We start from the raw sequence: 26,187 nt of genomic DNA, 5'->3' as shown, positions 1-26,187 counted from the left end.
CTCCGGCTGATCCGGACAGGGTCGTCTGCTTTCCGGCTGTCGCAAAGCAATTTCTTATCTTTAGGGGGGCCATCTGTTTCTAATTATCAGTTTCACTCAGCCGCATGTTTATTTTTGCATCGCGCTTTTATTTAAAGTGAAAGCGCGATGCAAATATAAACAAGCGGCTGCCTTCCCGCAACATACCACCTGATTGTAGCAAGTGCTTAGAAGGCTAGGGTCACTTGTAATCCTGTTTTGTTTTAAAACGGTAGATTTGGGGCTCAACGGGATTACAAGCTCATATAATGAGGGCGTCTGCAGGGAGAGAGCGGTGATTTCAATACAATTGGACTGAAATAAGGAAGCAGGCCTAGTGTGCTCACCGCGTGCATGCATTCATTTGGTGTTGGTCTGAACAGCGTTCCTTCTAATTACCCACAAACTCGCTCGCAGGGATATTTCAGCCTTTCAGTAAACACTGGACACAGTCCTACACTTCCGCTTCTCTCTGTGGGTTGCTTGCCCGCCATCTGTCACAGCAACAAAACACGTGGCACAAACATTTCCAGTTCTGAAGAACCAACCCAGCCTCCACTTAAACCCTACAATCCGAATCTCCGCATCAGGCTTAAATCCTGCCCAATGTTCTCCAACTTTGACCCAGCTTGGCCCGCTCCTTCGCTGAAAGGGGACGAACAACAGCCCAGCGAGTGGGACAGGCAAAACAGACTGGCTTTGTCCGCTCTTTCTTTCGTTTTTCTATTGAATTAAATAGCTGGAAAGCCTCCAGTACATCAGAAGAAAGCAATGTTACTCGCTTGCAACTTGGCGGCATAGAGCGTGCAGAACACCCCGGTGTGCACTCGCGGGTTCATAGGCCCGGTTTAAAGTTCCATCTGCCGGCACGTAGGCGCATGCAAAGGCGGTGGTGATGACAACTTTCCACTTCCAATGACGACAGACCAGGCTTTGTTAGCTGGCTTTAAGCTTCATAAATGAGCATTTGATGGGCAGCACGCTGAATTTTTTTTAATACTATGAGCCCACAGACAGAGGATAAATCAAATTTATTACATACTGCACACCAGACTAACTCCCACTGATCTTTTTTGCCTGTGGGCTCCACATGCAACTAGCGAAATAAGGTTATTTGATTAGTCCCGCTGATGTTTCGCAGAAGTTTTTATTCTATGGCCTCATGGAAATGATGCTAGAATGATGTCATTTCATGTGTTCTCCCTCTCCCCCCAGTATTTGAGGCCATTATTTCAATCTTTACTTGACAACAACTTGTGACTTAATTTTTTTTTATTTTGCTGTCACTACTACTTTTTGTTGTATGCTTAATTCTCCTCCATGTTCTCTACATTCTCCCTCTGGTTCAAGTGCATGTGGTGTGAGCATGGCTGGCACACTGATCCACGTTTATCCAAACTCCCCCGCTTCACGCCCCCCCTTTCCTCACCTGAGGTTGGTGATGTCCTGGTACAAAGATATCATCGAGCTAGACAACAGTTACCGGGGAACAGAAGAATTGGGTTTATTAAATGCTTGTGAAAAGAAAAACAAAAAACAATATCATTTACAATGACAATAGCTCAAAATAATGTAATTGCGAGACCTATTGCATTGTAAATGCTTGTTTGGGTACGGTGTGGGGCATTTCACACCACCTTTACTTTGAGAATTTCCTATTATGAATTTCCATAATCCTGGTTCCAGAGTTCTATGGAAGCGGTCCATCTGGAAACACCTTGGTACAGCGAGAGAAGATGGCAGTGCGCTGACAATAGTTTACAATGGACGTAATGATTCTAAACCTTGATTGTTTGTTTCATGTATTGCTACACTTTGGGCACAGTGGAGGTACACGCCATTTTCCACTTGATAGGCTTAAGATCACATGAAGCTGGCCTTCATGCGAAGCTTTGAAGTTATAGTACAAGGAACCTATTGTGCACCGCCATTTTAGAGAATTTCATTTTGTACGGTATGCAGCATTCCCTAGCTTGGTGGATATCGCGGGCATCTTTGAGTTCATGGCTGTCACCCTCCAGTAATTGGTCTCCGCTCCCTCCAATGCAAGTATTCTTTTAGGCTGCAGATACCAGAATACTTATAGAATCTCCTCTATGGATATAAATAAAACAGCTTATATTTTGTTTTTCCAACAGGTATTTTAAATGTGTGGTAACAAGCAGCTAGATTCTTGCATTAATGTTTTGAACATTCTGCGTTCACATACTATTACTGTACGTGTCTTCGTATCAGATAGACCTTATTTTTATTTCTTCAACTGCGTCATGTTGGGCTGCTTTTCACGTGTCTGACGCATGGAGCAGGCATTGTGACTTTAGAACTGAGATCTAAGTTATTCCAGTAGAGTAGTGATGTAATTTTCCTGCCGCAGGTTAGTGACGTCACAACTAGACTGTGAGAAATGAACATAGTGCATACTATTGTGTAGGTGTTGAGAGCTTCCATGGATTTTAAATACTTATTCATCCTCAGATTGGCCACCGGAAGCAGCCGCTGCAACTGTGCCCTGCATGCAGCTAAACACATTCTTTGTTGTCTGCAGTACAGTGCGTTTTATTTGTGTATCATTGCAAATTTGAAATTGCTATTCTTTTTTTCAAGTTGTTCTTAAATGTTCTTCATTTGTTTCTGTCTAATCAACTTTGTGAAGTGAGGTTTGTCATCATATGGTAACGCTAGATTTTGTGTGTTGTGTGTCTTTTTATTTCTCTTTTTTTGCTTCAGGTCTTCTGTGCAGCGTGTTGCAGCTTGAAATGCCAGCTTCTGTACATGGACAAAAAGGAAGCCCGTGTGTGTGTAATCTGCCATTCTGTACTCATGAATGGTAAGTGTGCGCAAGAATAGGGGCGCCTTGATTAGGCACTCACTGCTTCTCCCCAGAAAGCCAGTCAGTGGTACTTTGTGCACACATCATAAAGACACTGCAGCAAAGCCATGGTAAGTGAGCAGGGTTGTCAGATCCAGTAGTACATGTGACCTTCCCGCGCCTTACCTTTGACGGTTTTTACAGGGGTGGGCAGAGGGTGGGGATTTGTTTCCTGAGACCCAAATTCCCTTTACTTGAACAGATTGCCTGAAGCTCTTCTGCTGTCTCTGTAGACACTAGCCCTTTTGTATGGCGAGTACAACACTTGTAAATATACATAGCCCCAAACCAATCCATGCGGTCTGAAGTTACCATTATCTGTTCCCAGCGTTGCCATTCAACTGAACAAAAATATACTTTTGTGGCTGCACATTCATGAGGGGCGTAACTTCAGGGGTAATGTTAGTTGGGTTTGGGGTCCCTGAGTCTGGTCTGCTATGCCTGTGTTATTTCTAGATTTCAATAAGAGATTTTAACTTGTTAATTTTTTTGGTTCAAGCCCTCTATATATATATATATATATATATATATATATATATATATATATATATATATATATATATATATATATATATATATTAACAGGTTCCCACTCGTATTAAGAGAAACCACGGCACTCCAGTGCTGCTACATCCAGTTATGATTTATTCAGAAGAAGCATCTACGCATTGATGCTTCTTCCAAATAAAGCATAACTGGATGTAGCAGCACTGGAGTGCCGTGGTTCCTCTTGATAAGAGTGGGAACCTGTTAATTGATTAACTACTCGGCGCGCTGCATCACGACCACCACCGCAGATCAGGAAGCACTGCGCCATCTCGCTGTAACAAGGATTGCATGTGTGTGTGTGTGTGTGTGTGTGTGTATATATATATATATATATATATATATATATATATATATATATTCACTGAAAAAACCATAGGTTTCACACATGTTATAGTTAGATGTAGATTTTACTGATAAAAAACCAATGAAATTCCCCCGTTATAGTTACTGTAGGCAACTATAACTCACGCGACCGCAATCCTCTGCTGATGCTAATACTGTATTTAGACACTTATTTGCCCATGTCTTCTTCCATTAAATTTTAGCTATACATATATTACAAATATTTTTTTTTCATAAAGACACATATGTCATCAGCAGAGGATTACGGTCGCGTGAGTTATAGTTGCCTACAGTAACTATAACGGGGGAATTTCATTGGTTTTTTATCAGTAAAATCTACATCTAACTATAACATGTGTGAAACCTATGGTTTTTTCAGTGAATTTGCAAGGTTTTTAAAATGCTAATTCCTAACTATAACGTGTGTGAAACCTATGGTTTTTTCAGTGAATTTGTACGTTTTTTTAAATGCTAACTTACTTTACGCCGTTCGTGGCGTGCGCGCCCAGTTAACGCAGTTCGTTCCGTGCGCGCACGGTGTGCTTCGCGCACCGTGCGCGCAAAGTGAGCACGCGGTGCGCTTCGCGCACCGCGCGCCCACTTTACGCAGTTAGTGCCATGCACGCACGGTGGTCACGCGGTGCGCTGCGCGCACCGCGTGCCCACATTATGCGAGATGGGCCATGTACGCACGATGCGCTTCGCGCACCGTGCGCACATGGGGGACATATTGTGCGCATCGTTGTGAAATGTTTTGTTTATTGTTTTCATTTGATTGATAAGCCATGCACAAATGGTGCCCTTCGGGCACCATTTGCACATGGGGTGGGGAGAGTGTGGATACTTTTTTTTTTTAAACATTTTTTTTACCGTACGCGTACGGTAAGCGTAATCGTAAGCGGTCGCCAGTAGGTAGTTATAGTTAGGACCGCGTTTCCATAGGAAATCCGCAACATTCTATTTTGAATAACTTTGGCGCCGGTCGACGAATCCTCGCGAATTTTTCAAAATAGGTGGGGCGCTACGCTCCGCTCCTACCCTGAAAGTCTCGGGGGGATTCGTCAAGCGGGGGCTGAGATAAAAGGGGGGTCCCAAAACGCGTTTTTCCCATGCATTTTTCCATAGGACCTTTAGACAGGGCTACAGCCCTAACGGCTGAACAGAATTACTAGAAATTTGGCAGAGAGGTAGTCCTCAGGTCAAGGAAGTGCCTTTTGTAGGTTTGGTGTAAATCTGTTCAGTAGATTCTGAGAAAATAGCCTTTAAATCAATATATATATCTGAGCCAGCTTACGGTGCGCTTACGGTACGCTTACCGTACGCGTACGGTGGCGTGCGCGAGCGCGATTATGATTGGCTCTTAGATCTTAGTAAACATTCGAATCGGCCGAAACCAGGAAGCGGCGGCCGCCATTTTCTCTCTCGCACTGAGAGAGATGATTAACAAACAAAGCACAAAAACATTTAAAGGGGCTGTTTTGACAGCTCCCACACACATAGCCATGTACAGGGAGTCCCCAAAGATCCCCCAAGGCCAAAAACGGAATTTTTATTTTTTCGCTAATTTCGCCGATTACGCTTACCGTACGCGTACGGTAAAAAAATATTTAAAAAAATAAAATATCCACACTAACCCCACCCCGTGTGCAATTGGTGACCGAAGGTTACCAATTGTGCATGGCTTATTACATAAGTAAAAAACTAAAAGATTAAAAAAAAAAATATTAAAAAAAAAAAATTATCCCCACACTCTCCACCCCGTGTGCAAATGGTGTGCATGGCTTATAACTACTGCGAAAAATGACTCTAGATGGAGAAGCGATGCTCACTACACTAGGGTCCCGTGTTGTATAATTCACAGGGTAAGGTAAACTCGACAGAGTAGCTAGTATAGGTTGTATGCTTCGTGAGAGAGATCATGTAATGCGAGTTAGACCATGGTAACTCCGGAGTTGTTGTTATACTGTTCACGCACCGGGGGAGTTCAATTATTAGTGCGGAACATCCGGGGGTTATTTCCATGACAGTAAATAATTCAAAACACCCATTAACTGTAAGGTCAATGCCAACACTATGGAAGAGTGTTAATATATCAGTGTGTAAGTGAACCCCACGGTATGTCGTCATTCAGACCTCTCCTATCAGATGATAGTCTGTACACCCATCTTTGTTCGAGTCTGAATAGTGCTTGCGCTGTGATTCTCGGATGTGACTCCAAAACGACCCATCTAAGGGAGTCTGGTGTATGGTGTAGATTCTTAAAGTGGGTATACAGTTTTGTGGTCTCCTTCAAGCATCGTATATTACTTTTATGCTCGGTGATGCGTGTCTTAATAGCTCGTGTCGTCATCCCTATGTAGATCAGTGTACAGGGGCATTGTAATAGGTATATGCAATTGGTGGAGTTACAATTCGTGTGGCGTGTCAATGACCAAGTGAGGGAGTCGGACAAGGTAACCTCCTTGGTAGTGATCGTCTGTTTACAGGACGTACAACTACCACAGGGGAAGTGTCCAACAACTGGTGGTAGCCCCCATAGAGTGCCCTAGGGGTTCTGTATTTCTTTTCTGGCTGGCCTGGTATGGATCAATAGGTCTTTCAGATTCTGTGTCCTCTTAAAGACGAATCTGGGTTGGGGTAAAGAAAGTTCACCAGAAGATAGGATACCCCAGTGTTTTTTAATCACCTTCTTCATTTTATTTGAGGATGGGGTGAATGAGGTAACGCAGGTTAGGATGTCAGTTTGTTCCCTAGTCCTAGTCTCCAGCAGTGCTTCTCTGGGATTATTCCTTGCGCGTTTCATAGCTCTTGTAATTGTGTTAGTTGGATAACCTCTTTCTTTTAAATTGTTTGCTAGGGTATCCGCCTCTTTTTTGTAGTCCACTACTGAGCTGCAGTTTCTCCTCAAACGGAGAAACTGACCGAAAGGTAAGTTGTCCCTCAATGCCTTGGGGTGGTGACTGCTATAAAGCAAGAGGCTATTCCTGTCGGTTGGTTTTTTGTAAAGGCTGGTAGACAGAACCCCAGAAGCCAATCTGATATCTAGGTCCAGGAATGCTATGTGAGTCGTGGAGATGTGATTAGTGAATTTCAGATAAGGGTTCTGCACATTAATCCATTGACAGAAATCATCACAAAGTGTACACGGACCCTTCCACAAGATTAGGACATCATCTATAAAGCGTCTCCACATGACCAAGTTATCACCAAAAGGATTGGTGGGGCTCTGGATGATCTCCTCTTCGAATGCGGCCATGTACAGGCAGGCCAGACTAGGGGCAAATGTACTCCCCATAGAAGTCCCCTGGCATTGGTGGAATAGCTCATTCCGGAATTCAAAAAAGTTCTCCGTCAATGCCAGGGACGCCAGGTCCATGATAAATGACACTGGTGTGGGTGATGTCCATTCCTCATTGCGTAGGGCCGCTTCAATAACTGTGAGGGTTGCCTGTTGTGGGATATTAGTGTACAAGGCCTCCACATCTCAAACTGACAAAGGAAATGGTGAAGGGTGGATGGAAGAGCCCTTTGCTGAATGGCCAATAGAGAACTAAAGGATTTCACTGATTGAGGTGGCTTCTAAAAAAGAGCTGGGGGAGTTTGTTTTGATTTATAGCCTTTTGTGGCGGGTGGCTTGTAGGAGAGCAATTTAATTCCAGAGGTGTGCAGGAAAGGTGCATTGTGTGTCGGCTGACAGTTGTTCAGTTGGTGACTGACTGATGCGATTTGATGGCGAAATGTGAAGTTAATTTGGCTTTCCCACTACTACCGGTACACCCTGCGGACTACGAGTTGATTACCTATGGGCTGTTCAGTTTCACATTCCTTGTTTGAAGCTTTCAATTCCTTTTTACAGAAATTGTTTACAAATGTAGCGGGGAAAGACATCATGACACTACTTGGATGATTTTTTTTTCTTAGTGGGCGCACCAAATTCACAGGATTGTCAGGAGACTTAGTTGTTCTAGGAGTTGATGGAGTATGTCTGCTGCTCTCCATTTGCTTTCAGACTTTTATCCTAAGTTTACTGAATGTAGCCATTACATTTCTTGAAATTAGGTTATTTCATGAGCACAACTCACTGACACTCACATGATGTTATATCATCTTTACTGGTTATTACATTTTTCGATAGGTTTACAATGCAAGTTGTTATGTAATTAGGCAGCATGTTCTTTATAGTATCTGGTAGTGTTTTCTTTCTTTCCTCTGTGTAAAAAAAACGTTCTTTTGAAAACGTCTGAAACCGTTCTAAGTGAAAAGAAACAAGTCCTAAAGTGCCGAGTGGCTGAGGAAGGTACTGGCGGACGCCGCTCACCTGGCCCGCTGACTACGCAGCCTAGCAGATTAGTCGCGGCTGCAGTCGCGGCTGAGAACTAAGTTCCGAGAGCAGAGATCGGCAAGCATTATCGCAAAGGCTGTGGAGGTCGTGAAGAGGGGACTGAAAGTAAGGCAGGCTTCCTCCGCAGACCGCAGCCCCCAGCCCACGGCTTGTTTACAAACGCGCTGCAGGTTTGACGGCCTTCGGCAGCGGTAGTAGCGGTAGTAGCGGAGGTTCGTGGTACATCAACACAAGCCAAGGAAGCCAGGAATAACGAGGTAACCGCCGGAGCAATTGTCTCTACCTCGACACAGCCCGACCAACCGACCGACTAACTCGGTGGAAATGGACTGGGTCAGTCGACGCGGGTGTGGTGTGGTGCGGTGCGGCCCCTGACCCTTCGCCTGCCCCCCCATTTTTTCTGACTGCCTCGAGCGGATTGTGCATTTACTTTGCCACTGTTCCGCCTTCAATTTTGTGCATTGGCAGATTTGCCCAGCTTCCCTCCCCATCAACAGCAAGTGCCCACAGTTTGGGTCAGAGGAGGCCCTGCGGACCAGAGAAGGAGCACAGGAGCCTTAGAGGACATGGCTATACAGTCCTCCATGAGACACTAGCTGCACACGAACGGTTTTTTTCTGCTCAATCCATAAGCCTAAGGGATACATACGCAGTAATTGAATCGCTTCGAGGAGCATTTTGACCCGTATAGCTGAAGGAGGGGGTCGCGTTGCCACCACTTACCTTGCCGCACTGCAGGAGCCCTGACGCTGTGGTCGCCCCCGCCGCCGAGCAGCTGACATCGCTCGGCCGCGGAGTGGGGCGGACTACAGTTCCCAGCCTGCCTCGGGACACCGCCCACTTCCTGGTTGCCGCGCCTGGAGGCGCTTAAAAGCAGGTAGCTCCCATAGAGGAGCGAGGAGCATTTTGACCCGTGAAGCTGAAGGAGGGGGTCGCGTTGCCACCACTTACCTTGCCGCACTGCAGGAGCCCCGACGTTGTGGTCGCCCCTGCCGCCGAGCAGCTGACATCGCTCGGCCGCGGAGTGGGGCGGACTACAGTTCCCAGCATGCCTCGGGACACCGCCCACTTCCTGGTTGCCGCGCCTGGAGGCGCTTAAAAGCAGGCAGCTCCTTCCGCCTCGCGGACGCGCGCGGGCGACGCCGGGTTGAGCCCGGGCAGAGGGCGGGCCGTCTGTGGCCGTCAGGGGGCAGAAGAGGCCAGGCCGGGCCACCCCTCTTGTTAGTAATCGCAGGACATCTGTACGTGAGTAATACTGGTCGGGACTCAGGGTTGATAGAGGCAAGACATCACCCCATTCATTCGAGACTCTACCATTTGACAAGCCACTCATGCTGGGTTTGCATATTGTGAAAGCCGTGTTAAGGGGTGGAGGGGTCTAACACGCTTTTTATCCCACGTAGGGTGCAGTGAATGTGTGGTAGGGTGGGGGTGATCAAATACACCTAATATATTAGTATAGGTACTGACTGTAGCGGTGGGAAGTATGACAGGCAAAACAGTGCCACGCTCGTTCAGAGCAAAGCGTAGCACCCCCGAGGCTTCTATGGCACACAAAGATGATACTAGTTCTGTATTCCCTGTCATCATGCAGCCTACTGCTATTGATCGTATGCTCAAAAGAGCGCTAGGGGCTGTGTCGAGCGAAATCGAGCGCACAGAGAGGCGCTTGTCTCTAACCCCAGATCCTGATCTTTTCTTAATCACACAAGATCAGGAGCAGGAGGTTGTATTAATCTCACCCCCTAGTCCCTCAGAAACCAGTGAGAAGGACATCTCATGTGCCCAACTCATCACCACCAGGAATAAGGAGGACCTAGGCCCCACCAAACGTGCTACTCTACTTAAAAAAAAGAAATGCGCCCAAAAAAAGCCTAAGAATAAAAACAGCCTAATCTCCCATCCCAATCTCCCGAGTAGAAATAATAGTGGGATGGAGCGAGCCACACAGACATCCGCTCAAGCAGATCCTCCAATTTGGTTAACTAAGATCATGTTAGACCTACAGGCCCAAATAGAAACATTGATTACAAACCTGCTGAAGCCGGTGACAAGTAGGCTGGACAAAATTTTAAGTGAACTAAAGAATAGAGAGACTAAAGGCAGCTCACTAGGTGTCTCAAGCAACCCCACTAGCACCCTAGATACTAACCCAGTAATCCAAAGGGCGAATAACATCAGTGACATAAGGAACGTGCAAATAACATCTGCACAGATCCACGATGCCCCGGCTACCCATAGACAAGTGATCAGGAATCATAACCCTAGTGAGAGCGGACCGTACCGTAACAGTGGCCCAGGTGCACAACAATTTGACAAACAGTCCCAACCCCCTGTTGACCCCAAATTAAATGCAGCAAATCACGAAGATAGGTTTATCACAACACGTAAGAGATTCCCTACCATAAATCTTCCCCCAGAGTCGTGCCCATTGGTCGTTGTTTTTGCAGGGGTCCCAGAACTAAAAGAGGACCAGAGAGAATCACATCAGGAGCTTAAAAACAAACTCATCTACTGGCTCACCCAAAACAGACCAATATCTAATAACCAGAATGGGGAAATTCTCTTGGTCAGACGAGTGAATTGGATAGGGACTAGACCTAAAAATATTGAAGGAAACTGCATTATTGCTAACTTTAGGGACAGGGGGGTGGTTGAGCATATTTTAAGACAGGGACCACGGGGATGCACGGCGGGCATAACGCCATTGGCACTTAGCTACTTCTATTTGAGGCAGCAGGTACCAAATGAGGGACAGTACACTATAGGGGGCACGCGTGGAGGGACGAAATCCTAGTTTAAACTGGGCCCCAATTCGCACACGCCAAGCGACAGGGATCTGGGAAGGAGGACAACCATGTTGGGCAAATAGGTTCACCCCACTAAGGTCGCTAGAAGAGATTGATTGACTACTCATTCCACATTCCCCTATTGTGCAGGCTGATATGGATCACACAAAATCCGATCGGATTGACTCGATAGAAGGAACCCCTCCTACACATTGCCTGACCAAAGAAGATGTACAGTCTTCACCAGGGGTGGGTAGGCGCAGGACCCTAGCAAGGACCTCAGGAGCTCCAGACCCTCTTGATGGGGGTTGCCCACAAACGCCCTTAGGGACAGGAATCACAGCCCCTGTACTAAGACAGCAGGATAGTGATTCGCAGAAACTATCCCCCAGGAACAAAGGGGGGTGGGCTAATATCACTCAAAGCATGGCAGGGGCAGGGGCAGGGCCCGTTACTATTGAGAAAGCGGGCCTGAAAATTATATCTTGGAACATAGCAGGTATTGCAGGAAAATTTGACAACAAGGACTGGCGCCAGTATATGGACCATTTCCATATAATCTGCCTACAAGAAACCTGGGCATTGGATAACATCCACCTCCAAATGGCGGGTTATAAATGCTTTTTACGCCTGCACAAAAAACCTCTGCAGGTAGGGCCAAGGGCGGTTTGATTGTATATGTTGACCTAAATATAGAAGGTAAATGGTCTAACGTGGACTGGTTCGCATGGAACATCCAGGCCCTGAGGTTCAGGAATAAAGGGTTTGGTTTTGTTTTGTTCAATGTGTACAATACCGGTCTCCCTGAAAATGATACTACTATCACGAGGGAATTAGACGCTAAGTTGAAACTAGAACTCGCTCCCGTCCATGGTGCTTTGGCCCCCTCGATACTAGTAACGGGTGGTTTGAATTGCCACTTATGCCCGCGGCTGCTCCCGATCAGCGCCAATTGGTCAAAATGTCCAATAGTTAAAGGTCCCCATTTTAGCCACTCCCCAAGTGGTTTAGAATTGGGCAAGCTCTTCCACTCTCATGACCTCGAACACACAGTAGATATGATCCCACTGGGACCGGACGGCACACTTCCCCCTACTTTTAAAGGGAGAGGGTGCTCGTCCTATATAGATTATATTTTTGTCTCTAGAGGTCTAAAAAATCGGATCACTAAAGTAGGAATTGAGTGGAGCTCATTTAGCGACCATAACCCTTTGGTTATGGAGCTTTTGTATCAGGCCAAGCAAAAGAAGAAGGCAGTTGAGGGCACCCTTGAAAGTGTGACGGCCCAGGGCAGAAGACTCAAGTGGGCAAAATTAGATGGGGTCAGATTTTATCGGTCCCTGATGGAAAAAGGCAAGTCACTTATTGATGAGTGTTTAGACCTCTGTGGTAGGGGCTCGCTTAATAAACGCGTTTGGACAAATAACTGGCTTGGTGGATGGGCTATTGTTGACCAAGGCCCCCAAGAATACTCACCCCAACTCGCCGAGATGGTTTGATGGGGGTTGTACACGCGCTCTGAAGGATCTAAAATTAGCCCTGAGCAGCACACCGAGGGACCCAGTAAAAGTTAACACATGCAGGTCAATATATAGGAAGGAGCTAAAAAGAAGGAAAGTAACACTGCAGGGGGAAGCATGGGCGGCCTTGAGAGAGGCCTCTGAAAAAAGGGATATTACAGAATTCTGGAGATTAATAAATTCCCCTTGTTTTCAAGACAACAACGCCCCTGAGGTCGCAACAAACATCCTACCGGAACAGTGGATAGCTCACTTCGAGGGCCTGTACAACCATGGGGAGGTGGACACCATAGAGGAGAGGGGGGTGAACATACAGAGAATGATGGTGGTATTCGCCCTGGAAGAGATTAGAATGGGTATCGAGGGACTTACCAAAAATAAAGCCCCAGGCCCAGATGGGACCCCCCCAGATTTGTTCCTGAGTCACGTGGAATTATGGGCCCCTATTATAACTAGAGTAATAAACGCGGCCATTACAGTCGGTTTGCCTCGGTCCTGGTCATCGGCCATTATTGTACCCATTTTTTAAAAAGGCAACAAAGATGACCCTCAATGCTATCGCCCTATCTCTTTGATAGATGTTACCGCCAAAATCCTGGGCAGAGTAATCCTGAATCGATTGACTGAGTGGACAGAGGATAATAATATCATCTCAGATGCCCAGTACGGTTTTCGGATCGGTAGGTCCACCAGCGATCAATGCCTGAACCTATACATGCTGGTCGCAAAGTATACTAAAACCAGCAACGAAGCCATGTATTTGGGGTTTATGGATTTGGCCGCTGCATTTGACCATGTCAATAGGAATAAGCTATGGGTAATGATGAACCAACTCGGAATTGACCCAGGGATAATCTGCATACTGAGGGAATTGCACAGAGATACCTCCGCCAGGGTACGCTATAACAAGGATGGGGGATTGACAGAACCCTTTAGCTGTACTAGTGGCGTGAGGCAGGGATGTATTTTAGCTCCTTTTTTGTTTTCGTTATATATTAATAATTTGGAACAATCTCTTAACAATCTAAAAACAGATTGCCCAAGGGTTGGGACACGTAATATACCTGTGCTGTTGTACGCAGATGATGCGGTGCTTCTGGCACGAACCCCAAAAAGTCTGCAGACCCTAATTGATGGGTTCGTCAAATTCATGGAGGCGCTAGACTTGTCTGTCAACCTAAAAAAATCATATGTAATGTCAGCAGGCCACAAACCACGGACTGGCTTCACTTACAGAATCGGCACCCACACATTAGAAAGGGTGCATTCGTTCTCGTACTTAGGTGTGCTCTTCGATGAGTCACTAAAATTCACACCTCTTGCGCAGGAAAGGTGTGGCAAATTGGTGGCATCATCTGGGGCAATTTCAGGTTACGGGAGGAGAGTTGGCCGCTGGTGCCCGGAACAAACAATGAACCTTTATGGCTCAATGTGTTGTCTAAAAACTATGTACGGCTCAGAAGTATGGGGTTTTATAAATCTGGATGGACTACAAAGGGAAGAAAATAAAATATTCCGCTCAGTATTGAAAGTCCCCAATTGTACACCAGCTCTCATAGTCCACAACGAACTAGGAAGACCCTACTTAGAGGATCTGATCAAGTTTAGACCAATCCTGGCTTGGCTCAAATTATGGACGAACCCGGAAGCAGCATTGAGCAGGCTGATTATACAAGATTGCCTTGGTAGAGATAAACATCTGAATATCCCATGGATCAATTATGTTAAGATTAGTTTGGAAAGTTTGGGTCATCAAGAGCTGTATTCAAACCCCTCACTGATTACTGCTCAGGATAAGCTTAACCTGAAGAGACTTTTTATGGAATCAAGAGTATCGGGCAGGGTTTTACTAGAAGGGAGCAAACCAACAGTGAGCATTTACAGTAGGCTTGAAACCACTGAAGGGATGGAACCGTATCTCTGTGTCTTGTACAATGCCCAAGAAAGATTTTTAATGTCACGTTTTAGGCTCAATTTTTTACCTTATTTGTTAGCTGATCCAGCTGGTTTTAGTAAATCAATTGAGCAGAAGGGTGCCTGCGGCTGCGACAATAGGTCTCCGCAGGACACCCTTCATTTTGTACTTTTATGTCCCATATACACAATTCCAAGACGCAGATTTTTAAAAGATATTTTTAAAAAGGCAAGGTTCACCCGAGCCAAAGAGGCACTGACCTTTCTTCAAAGGGCTAGTGACCCGCTAACACTATGTACGGTGATAAGTTTCCTGAAATTTGCACTTAGACTCAGGGTAACTAGAGGCCAGCATTAATTATGAACACTGTAGACTCGCCAACTTGTCAGTTTGAATAAGCGATCAAGAAGGATTTTCTGTGATTAATGAACTAATGGTATGTATAGAGACTCGTTCAATGTTCTGTAAATTTATTTAATACTGTTTTAACTGTATATATGTGTACTCTTTTATGATGGTTTTTAACCACCGAATTGAACTATTGAATTGAATTGAAAAGAAACAAAAACTGTCCTTCAAGAAAAAAATGTCATGTAAAGTGCTTAGTTACTCACGGTTCGTGCCAGCGCTTTATAAAAGGCTAATATAAAATAATGATTACTGCAGCCCTGGCTTAGTGTGTGAGCCGCTCTAGGTTGCTTTGCAGACATGACTGCAGTAAGCATTTCTCTCACTATATTACGACGCAAGTATAGTTGGGGTCTCATAAGAACGGCATCGCCTAATCACTGTGGAAAACAAGCAGGGGCTTATCAGTCACAGGAACTTTAAAACATGCCTTAACTTTTTGATCTTAGTGCAATCGAAGGTATAATTGGAAAAAGACCATACAGTGAAAAGAGGAAGAGATCAAACAGATGGTCTTATATGAAAATATAGTAAAATGAAGCTGATTATGCTGCAGCAGAAGAAATGCAATATTTTTTCCATGTGTATTTGGATGAGTTCTTTTATTGTCGAGAGCCACGAAGTTGTATTTTAGACCAAATCTTTTTTTATTTAGGTTTCCGATAAAACAGTGCAATGAAATCAAAAGAAGGATCAGTGTTGTCTTGTGAACCCACTTACCCCATTCAGTAAATTAACCACTATAGTAAACAGAACACACCAACTCCAGAATCAGTACACCCCCACTCCCCCATTTCCTCTACTTTCTGAAATTGTGAAGGGCTGAATGCCCCAATAAACGTATTTGCCTGGATTGATCCCACTGGCTTTATGCACAACTTAATAGAAATATTCTGGGACCTGAACTCTGGTAGTCAAGTGAATGCAGTATCTTTGCTGGCAAAAAAATTCTGCAGCGAACTACAAATCCTGTAGAATTTGTTTTTTAAATTAATTCTCTTAAGTAAGCTTCTCAAGTGTTAAGATTTCCCAAAGTTTATGGTAACTATGAATATTTGTTAGTGTTTGTGACTTCTTCCTTGCCCCAGCTCTAAGCATCGTTCCAGCATTTGTGTCTCCAGTAAATTGACTCTGGCATCCCTGTTCCCACGACAAACAGAATTTCCCTAGAATCATAAGTAATCTCATTCAGAAAAGCACTGGAGCTGCAGACAGAACTACCCCACACACAGTCAGTCTCCCTCTTCCGCTCCCGTATCTCCAGCAGGGGCTCATGTGATTAGAGAATTTACACCTGTTGTTTATCATCTACCATGGAACGTTAGCTTATAATGGTCCTCTGTATATTAAGGGCATGTTTATCTCTGTTGGATATTTTAACTTCACAGAACTGTTTTCAGTTGGTGTTGATAATTCCACTTCTGAAATGGCCCCATACAATACACAGAGGCAAAAATACCTCTGGTCCCTGCACATCTTGAAACATCGTTATAAAATAATGTGTATAAAATAAATACATATAGGGGCTTTCAGCCACCCGTCTTCATTCATTGGTCTGTTGTTGCATCATTAAAATGTATTGCTCTTATGCCCACTACAGCATGTAGCATGGGGCAGTGTGTCAGCTCATGCCACTGGCTGACTTCACTGAGAGTGACAGCATTCTGCTCTTTCACAAAGAACACCACACACAAGTTAGTTCCCTTCAGTACTCGGGACTACTATGACTATGTGTGTCTTTTAAGTTTTGAAGCCAAAAAAAAAGAAATTGCAGTTAACCAATGTGTTTTTTTTATTTTTTATTTTTTCCTCCTACAATAAAGTTTTAAATAAACCATGACATAATAATCGTACTGTAAGTAAACAATGAAAGAGTGATTCCAAATGATTGACTTGAATAAGGCAAAAGGAGTCACATATGTGTTTTAAAAGAACCTTCACTCACCAACCTAGTTGGTGACATGCTTCATCATAGGGTTCCCACCGAGGGGCCGAATGCCTCTCGGGTGTGCTATGACACCTGATTACAGCGGAGCAGGTTTTGTTGAAATATGAAAGTGAGTGCACAATAACAACGTGAATATTAAAATTGCCTTTACTTATCCTAACCAATTTTCAATATTGGAAAAGTAAGGCAAGATTAAAAATGCGAAAGTGGATGTTTTAACTGGTTAAATTGACCAGTAACATCCTTGAGTGAATACGTGGTTGTGGCCAGTCTACATGTTTCAGCATCAAAATGCAAATTTCGTCTGGATCAGGATTGTCACGGGGGTATGCACACGCTAAGGTGCACCCTCTCCTGTGACACTTATTACCGTAAACTTACAGGTTTTAGACATTCAGCACATTGTGAAAACATTCATGTCACATCGTTGGTTTACACTAGAACTCAGTGCAATAGTATGTGGTTCAAACCTCGGGCTGCCATGCGTGCTATTCAAAAGTGTTTATAACAGGCTAACAAGCCTATAGTGCCTATCGTGAAGTGCGTGATTTAGCACTACAGTTCAGTCGATAGTACCTCACGTGGTCTATATTAATCCAAAGTACTGTGTGAGACTAAACACATATAAAGTTCATATTAGCACTGCATTTGCTTCCCGTCAGCGCATCGTGTCTTGTGGGCTGACGTTTTTATATAACAATTTTGGTGAAGAGAAACATATGAACATGACTAATCGGTGAGCATCACGATAACGTTGGGCTCATGTACACTCAAGTGTGGGGGAGATCACGAATATCAGGCTTACATACATGCGCTGTAGAGAGTTCCTACCCCATGGATCCTAGCGGGGGGTGTTGGTCTGTAGTCACACACTAGGTAAAGGATTAAAGCAGTTTATCATGTTTAAATCAAATTAACAGGCGAAAGAATTACCTTACGACTGGTGCTAGACTAAGTCATACTCACTACGCCAAGACCAAACGCCCTTCGGCACCTGGACCCCGTGGATACGGGAGACCTTGAGTCGGGCATATTCAACCCGCCATTGTGGAATTAGCAGGCGTCCGCATCAGCACGTCGAACGCGACGACGCATAGCGTTCACGTCATCGCTTCTAAGTGCGGCTGCGAGCGCCATGGTTGGTTAAGCGTGTTTTTGAAGAGTGGAATGCTAACTCTCTTGAATGGTGGCCTGTTTCGAAATTTTATTAGTTATACACCATCTTGCCACACGAGCATTTCGGAAAAGAATAGAGATAGATATACGGTTATTAGATTAACAACTTGTGGGTCACAGTATATATTATCCATACATGTGGTTAAGTCTTATCTGGAAAATACAGATCCAGAGTAAACACAAGTATCTAGGGTACAAATTACATATTATTGCATCCCATGTAGACTAATTCTGTACCTGTTTATATGTCCTCTAAGTCTTGGGCAGGCTAGTGCTTGGGTATAAGGCACAGGAGAGTGGAAGCATATGTATGTACGTGTCTATTATATCTACCCGTCAGGGGGACAAAATGCGTCCTAGGCAGTAGTGTTAATAAAGTGTTGACTCCTAGAAGCCATGTATCTCTATCTGGTAGGGAGTATGTACATTAATTCCTTATCTTACAGTGACGAGGTGTCTTACTTTCGCATTACTTAGTTCCATGGAATATTGTCATTTAACCCATGTTTGTGCGTGGTAAGCCTGTAGATCTAGCGCTGCTCTTTTTCAAAAAGGAGCTTAGGTGTATTTGTGCTTGGTTTTATCTGTTCAATTACAGTCCATCTCAGGTTGTTGGTGGTGTTTTTTTTTTGCAATGGATATTACTTCTTTGTTCACAGATACGCTGCTTCACCTTCCTGTTGGTCATTCCCAGATATCTGAGGCCGCATGGGCACGTAATCAGATACACCACGTTCATAGAATTACAATTGGTGTGTGATCTTAGAGTCCAGGTTTTATTTGGTTCAAGGCTCTTTGCAGGGGATGTCAAGTGGCAGACGCTGCAGTTCCCACAGGGAAAATGACTTGTCACACTTGGGAGACCCCAGGCATTTAGAATTGAGGGGGTTTGGGCCAAGGTCTGTTTTTCGTGGGCGAGTAGATACCAGGGAATACTTCACTCTTAAATGAGAAAATAGGTTTATCCCATTGCCTGTCGTTGGTCTCTAAGATTTTCCAATGCCTGTTGATCGATTTTGTAACAGCATTAGACGCTGTGCTGTAGGTGGTCACACAGGTGAGGGGGATCTGATTTGTGTGTTTAGGATTTTCCTCTAATAGTGCCTCACGAGGCAGAATTCTTGCTCGTTTTTGGGTTTTATTAAGGATTATGTCCGGGTAGCCTCGGTTTTACAGTTTTTTTGATAGATCTGCTACTTGGGTGACATAGTCCTCCAATTTACTGCAATTTCTCCTTATGCGGAGATACTGCCCATAAGGCAGGTTCTCTCTCAATGTCTTCGGATGAAAGCTGGTAAATTCAAGGAGGTTGTTTTTTGCAGTTGGGTTGTGATACGTCCTTGTCTCAAGTTTTCCGTTTTCTTTTGTGATAGTTACATCCAGGAAAAACATTTCTTTCCTGTCAAATGAATGGGTGAACTCCAGGTTACTGTCACAATTATTTATCCATTCAAAGAAATCGGTAAGTGTTTGTTCCGGTCCTTGCCAAATGACAAGGACATAATCAATATATCTCTTCCAAAAAGAGATACATGTGCCAAACGGGTTACTTTCGTCGAGGATTTATTTTTGCTAAAAATCATGCACATACAGCCCTGCCACACTCGGGGCAAAGGTGCTGCCCATCGAAGTGCCTGTGATTTCGAGAAATAAGTCAACTTCGAATTTGAAAAAGTTCTCCTTACACTCCATAATGAATTGTCTCGGTGTCCGGAAGTTCCAGTTGGCGTCTGCTAGTGCGTTGCTAATTACTTTGATCGTATCATCTTGTGGGATGCTCGTGTATAGGCTCTCGATATCGAGGCCTACTAGAATGGTTGAGTCATCATCCACAGTTATGTCCTGTAGCAGATTAAGAAGGCTCTCGGTATCCTTCAGATAAGTTAGATTTTTCTGTATAAGAGGTTTTAGGAATAAATCGCAAAAGCGAGACAAGGGTTCCAACAGGGTCCCAATCCCTGAGATGATGGGACGGCCAGGGGGAGGGGTCCTGTTTTTATGTATTTTGGGCAGAGTGTAAAAATGTTGTTGTTTTTCGGCCCCTATTACTAAGAAATCTGCCTTGTGTAGAGATATGCCCATTAGTTTCTGCGTAACTCACCAAGCTTCCGATCTTATTTTTCAATTCTTGGGTAGGATTAGTTTTCAAAGGGATGTAGTTAGTTCAGTCATTTAGAAGGCTTCTACATTCTTTTTGGTACTCTGACTTATCCTGTATGACCACCCCCCCTCCCTTGTCAGCTGGTTTGATCACGATGGTGTCATTTGCGTGTAAATGTTGTAAGGCTTTTGTCTCTTCCTTGCTCAGGTTTTTTTTTTAGTTTAGAATGCTTTATTAATATAATAAACAAAGTAAAAACATAATTACATAGTCATATAGCAAAGGAATTAAGGGCAAAAAATATATGTGACGAAAATGCCAACAAAACCCTCAAGAGGGAAAAATTGTACATAGAGTAAATGCATTTTAACATTTCTAATTTAAGGAAGGGAAGAGAAAAGGAAGAAAGAGGGGGGGAGAGAGAAGGATGGGCGATACATCAGAAGGTAAAGCAGTAATGCATAATCATGGAAAACAATACGTATTATAAAGTAATAAAAGATAACAGTACAATTAAAAACGAGTGAAATCAGGTAGCAGATCTAGATAGAAAAGAGGTTAGAGGTGACCACAACAAATCTTTTTTTGATCAATAGAGGGAATGAAGTGGTGTGGGCACATTCAAGCCTGTGATGATGACAAAGCAAGTTCCACCAAGCTTGATAAGAGATTTTTGAGGTGTCCTTCCAATTGGTGGTTATAATCTGGAAGGAAATAGCTAAAAACCAATCAATAAATTTACCCACATGGATCTGGACATCCCAGATAGGCGAAGAACTACCCAAAAACACACGTACAATTTCAAAAGAAAAGTTTGTAGATAAAATTTCATTCAATTTTAACCAAATTCGAGACCAGAAGGGCTTAACCAAAGGGCAGTGGAAAAACATATGAAGGAAATCGCCATTTTCATGGGAGCAAGACCAACATTTTTGGAGTCTAACAACTTAAATTTGTGCAATTCAGTAGGAGTGAAGAAAAGTCTACTGTAAAAATAATATAAAGTCTGCGTAGTGCTAGCTGAGCGAGAAGAAGTGTGTATTTTGGACCAAATAGAATCCCATGTTTGAAACAAAAAATTATGGGCCAAATCTTTCTCCCATAAGAGTTCTAAATTGGATTTGGTTCTAACGTTCAAAGGACAAGATAACATTTTGTAAATAACTGCTGCTTTATACTGGGTAGAAAAATCAAGTGGGGAGGAGGAGGCCTGATTAGGTGCATCAGAAGAGCAATCCTGGGAAAGGAGATGAATCAGGGATGCCTTAAGTAGAGGGTAATGAAGGGCGTGCATGGTGGAAATGCCAAACGACTCTCGGATATCCGAAAAGTCCCTCGGGGATCCATCCTTCAACAAATGGTCTAGAGTAATGATGCCTTTATCAATTCACTCCTTCCACAATAATGCTCTGTTGTTAATCTTTTAAATGTTTGTTATACCAAATTGGAGTGCAAGAGAATTGATCTGCAGAGGAAAGATGAGGTCGAAGCAAAGAGGATGCAAGTGCTTTCGAATGAATAAAGGTGGGTGAGGAAAAACGCTTGGGAGGTTGAGATAAACGAGTTGCAGTAATAAACGAAAAAGGTGTGTGTTGTGCTTGTTCTAATGAGCTCCAAGCCGTATTTGGCGTATGTGGAGACTCAGTTAAAAAAGTCCATATTTGTTTCAAAGTGAATGCAGAGTGATAACGTCTAAGATTGGGAAAATTGACTCCACCTAAATCTTTGGATTGTTGGAGACGAGAAAGTGAAATCCTAGCTTTACGATTCCACAAAAATTTGATCAGGGCGCGATTAATATTACTAAAAAAGGAAAGCAGGAGGGAAACCGGGAGCATAGAAAGATAAAAGTTGATAATCGAAAGGAGCATCATTTTAATTGTGGCAAATCTACCCCACCAGGATAAGAAAAGAGGGGTCAGCCCTCAATAAGGGCTGAGAGCTTTTTGAGTATATCCACAAGGTTAATTTTGATAGTTTCCCTAATGCTATTAGCATATAGAATGCCTAAGCATTTGATACTTATGGAGTTCCACTCAAAATCTGAGCCATGAAACATGTGAGGAAGGCAGTATTTGTTTAATGGTAGGACTTCAGACTTCTCAATGTTCAATCTAAAGCCGGAAACTAACTAATAATCTTGTAATAAAGAGAAAAGAGTCGGCAAGGAAGTGAACGGGTTGCAGATGTACAACAAAATGTCGTCCGCATAAGAAGTGTATTTAATATCGAGGTTTTTAAATTGGAGACCTGTATAATGAGGAGAACGTCTGAGTTTCACTAAGAAGGGTTCTAAAGCAACAATGAATAAAAGTTGGAGGGCAGCATTGCCTAGTACCTCTAAGGAGTGGAAAATATTTAGATTGACAGCTATTAACCCAAATGGAGGTAGAGGGGGCAGAGTATAACAATTGAATGTATTTAATAATAGAAGGGCTGAAGCCGTGCCATCTAAGTGCGCCAAAAATAAATTCCCAGGTGACCCTGTCAAATGCTTTCTCAGCATCTAATGTAATGGCAGGAACTGGTGAATCCATTTTAGAAGCGAGGTGAATAATATTGAAAAATGTTCTTGAATTATCTATGATAAATCGTCCTTTTGACGAACCCTGATTGGTAAATATTTTTTTTAAATTCTTTTTATTGAGAATACCAAGAGACAGCAGCATAGCAGTAGAGAAATACAACGATTCTATCACTTGCAAAATACATATAATAAACGTCGGTACTACATTTCAAGACAGTTTCATGACATGGACTCAAGAAAACAGGTCTTCGTCATCTGTTGGTATCAAAGGTGCCTCTCATCTATCCCCTCTGTAAGCATTCCAGCTACCCCAAATTGAGGACCACTTTTTTGGGCATCCCCGTGCAATGTATACAGTCTTTTCTCTAAACATGCACCAGTCAAGGTTTTGTTTCCAGTTTAACAATGTAGGTGGCATGACGGACCCCATTTTTGTGCAATGTCCCTTTTTGCCGTTGTAAGACCTAATGTCACCCAGGTTCTCTCTGAGGTGTTAAGGTCAGTAGGCTCCCATATGTTAAGGAGGCAGCGCTTCGCTTTGGGTTGTATGTCTTTGGTCAGGACCGTCCTATAGGTCCGATGTATCGCTTGCCAAAACCGCTGAATATGGTCACATTCCCAGATGATGTGTATAAACGTTCCTACCTGCACACACCCTCTACGGCATTCACCCTCACCTCCCCTCCCCATACGTATCAGTTATGGTCCTGTGATATAGGTCCTATGGAGGATTTTGAGTTGGACCAGTCGCAGTCGGGCGGAGATACCCACTTCCCGGGGGGACGCCACCGCCTCCTGCCACTCATCTATTTCAAGGCCGTCTGCCACCCAGTGTTCCCTAAGTTTCTCCAGGGGGTCAGGGGTATTATGTAGCAGCTTCTTATACGTAAGAGAAATCGCTTTTTGCGGTAAGTAGCCATCCAGGAGTCTATCTTCTAGCGGGGGAGGAATCAGGGAGTGCCCTTTGGTATAGCCGCATAGAGGGCATGTCGGATCTGTAAGTATTGGAAGGATTCTGTGTCCGCCAATTCATATTGCTGTTGTAGTGTCAAATGCTACTACCTCTCCCTTTGACCAGAGATCTCCTATACGTAATATGCCAATTAGATCCCATCTATCAAAATCCTTGGAGGTCCTCAGCTGACCTAGTTGTTCCGAGTCCCACAGAGGGGTGGCAAGAGTTAACCTACCACTCCAACCCAGACTTTTCTGGGCGTCGTGCCAAATCCTTACCGTATGTTTAGTTGGGCCAGTGAGCGGTATCTTTTTGTGGGGGAAGTATAATGCTACATTATAGTTCCTGCCCGGCAGGAGCCATCTATCCATGGCATAGCCTGGATCATGTGGGCTGCGGAAAGTGACTTGGTTAAAGGCGGTAAGATGAGTAGCCCAGTAGTATTTTTTAATTTCTGTGAGGCTTATGCCGCCGTCATACCAGTTGAGGACCAATTTTTTATGTGCTATGCGAGGTCTCCCGTTCCAGATCAACTCCCTCTGGAGACCCTCAATTTCCCTAAAATAACTGGCCGGCACTGGATTGGGCGTATTTTGTAATGCATACAGGAAACGGGGTAGCGATATTATTTTAAAGAGACTTGCCCATCCAAGGAGGGAGAGAGGCAGCGTCCTCCAGGTAGCAATATCTTGCCGCAGCCTTTGTAAAGGTGGGCGCAGGTTTCTTGCAAAGTGTAATTTGGGGTCGGTAGTGACAAATATTCCCAAATGACGAAATCCAGCGGTCTGGATGGGACGATCGTCAGGTAAACGGGGGGGGGGGGGCACTCTTAAGCACATACATTGTGGATTTATCCCAATTAATCGAAAAACCGGAGTGTTGCCCAAATGCTGCAAAAATGTCCAGGATACTCCTGAGCGACCTACGGGGGAAAGCTTAAAAAGAGGAGTATGTCATCTGCATATAGCAAGATGTGATCCTCCCAATCCATTGACCATTTCAGCCCTCGAATAACTGGGTCCTGTCGGATCCAGTCCGCCATGGGCTCCAGGGATTGAGCAAATAATAATGGTGACAGTGGACACCCCCGACGGGTACCTCGACTTAGTTGAAAGGCCTCAGAGCGTTTGTTGTTAACTACTACTTGTGCCTGTGGTGTCGCATACAGCAGTCTGATCAAGGATATAAAGGTAGGCCCAAAACCCAGCTTCTCAAGCACCGCCTTGAGATATGGCCATTCGAGGGTATCGAAAGCCATCAAGGCATCCAGGGATAGTATAATGGCGTCTTCCTGGATCGTGTCAACCCTGCCCAATACACCATGTACTTGCCGCAGGTTAAGGGCCGTACTCCGCTGAGAGATGAAGCCCGATTGGTCAGCGTGCACTAAACTACTTATGACCTTAATTAGCCTAGTAGCAAGTAGCTTAGCGAGGATTTTGGGTTCCGCATTGAGAAGGGAGATGGGCCTGTATGTGGTGCACAGATCCTTAGGTTTGTTTTCTTTGTGGATAACTACCAGAGAGGCCAGACGCTGATCCAATGGCAGAGCGCCTCTACTTCTACTCTCTTCATACATTGCCTTCAGGTGCGGGGAGAGCAGGTCAGGGCATAGCATGGGCATGGGTCCCAATGGGGAGCCCATTGGGACCCATGGCCTTCCCTGGTTTAAGACTCCGGATGGCCTGTGCTATCTCTTCGGTAGTGATATTGCGGTCTAAATATAATTTGTCATCAGGGGAGAGTGTGGGCAATCTGATATCTCGCAGGAGGGCTCCAGAGCCGTCCTCCCCAAGGGGCGATGTGGATTTGTATACTTCACTAAAGTGTTCTGCAAATGCGTTCGTTATTGCCATGGGGTCACTGATTATGTTGCCGCCGTCGACCGTCATTTCCGAGATCAGTCTGCTGGCTCTTTTTTATCGAGCCAGGCGATCAATTTGCCGGCTTTGTCTTCCCATTCATAGATCCCACCATCTCTTTCCGCACCCCATTCCTTGGCTTTATCTGTTGCTATGTGTTTGTATCCTTCCCTTTTTCGGTGTAGGAGATGCAGTGTGTCTGGAGGTAGATCCCCATCCGAAAGCCTCTCAAGGTCTAAAATGTCACTCATTTTTTTTCTAATTCTTTATATTTCTCTTCCCTGGTCCCAGCAATAAGAGATATGGCACTACCCCGAGCAACTGATTTAAAAGCCACCCAGAGTATCTGTGGGGATTCTACCGAGCCCTGGTTTTCTTGAAAGTACCACCGAATAGTTTTTAAGAGTTCTTTTTTGACCTGTGGGTTTCGCAGATACCATGGATTGATCGGTGCGACCCCACCCGTCTGCGTTTCTCCCAACCCTATTTGCACCCACAGGGGGAAATGGTCTGAGATGCCCCTAGCAAGGTGTTCGACCTCCTGGATGTAAGTCGTTTGTGTAGCAGGGGTGAGCACATAGTCAATGCGAGAGAAGCACTTGTGAGCTCCCGAGAAGAATGTGTGTTGTATACTGGTGGGGTACAGTGCCCTCCACGTGTCAGTAAGTCCCAGGGAATCAAGAAAATCAGGCAGCCAGCGGTTCGAGGAAGATAAGTCTCTCGGGGGGTGGTGGTCTAGGGAGCCTGAAACTACCACATTAAAATCTCCGCCTACAAAGAGGAGACCCTCAGGGAGGCCCAAGAGAAGCGTCCCCAGGTCAGTGAATGTTGTTTGATAGAGGCCGGGCGGGACGTAGACTGAAATT

The 26,187-nt window shown here is 44.5% G+C and overlaps 1 protein-coding gene across 1 annotated transcript in view; it reads left to right on the top strand.

Annotated features, from left to right (window-relative positions):
* Positions 1-26,187, top strand: part of ZFYVE9 (zinc finger FYVE-type containing 9) — a 565,807-nt gene that overhangs the window by 296,452 nt on the left and 243,168 nt on the right. Inside the window, exon 5 of the mRNA XM_085602620.1 lies at positions 2,746-2,845. Coding sequence (XP_085458746.1) covers positions 2,746-2,845 — 100 coding nt within the window. The remainder of the gene's footprint in view (positions 1-2,745; positions 2,846-26,187) is intronic.

This window comes from Triturus cristatus, chromosome 4_2 (genome assembly GCF_964204655.1).
Source record: "Triturus cristatus chromosome 4_2, aTriCri1.1, whole genome shotgun sequence".
Classification (NCBI taxonomy): domain Eukaryota; kingdom Metazoa; phylum Chordata; class Amphibia; order Caudata; family Salamandridae; genus Triturus; species Triturus cristatus.
Note: the sequence above shows the minus strand (reverse complement) of the source record. Positions and strands in the feature narration are given on the sequence as shown.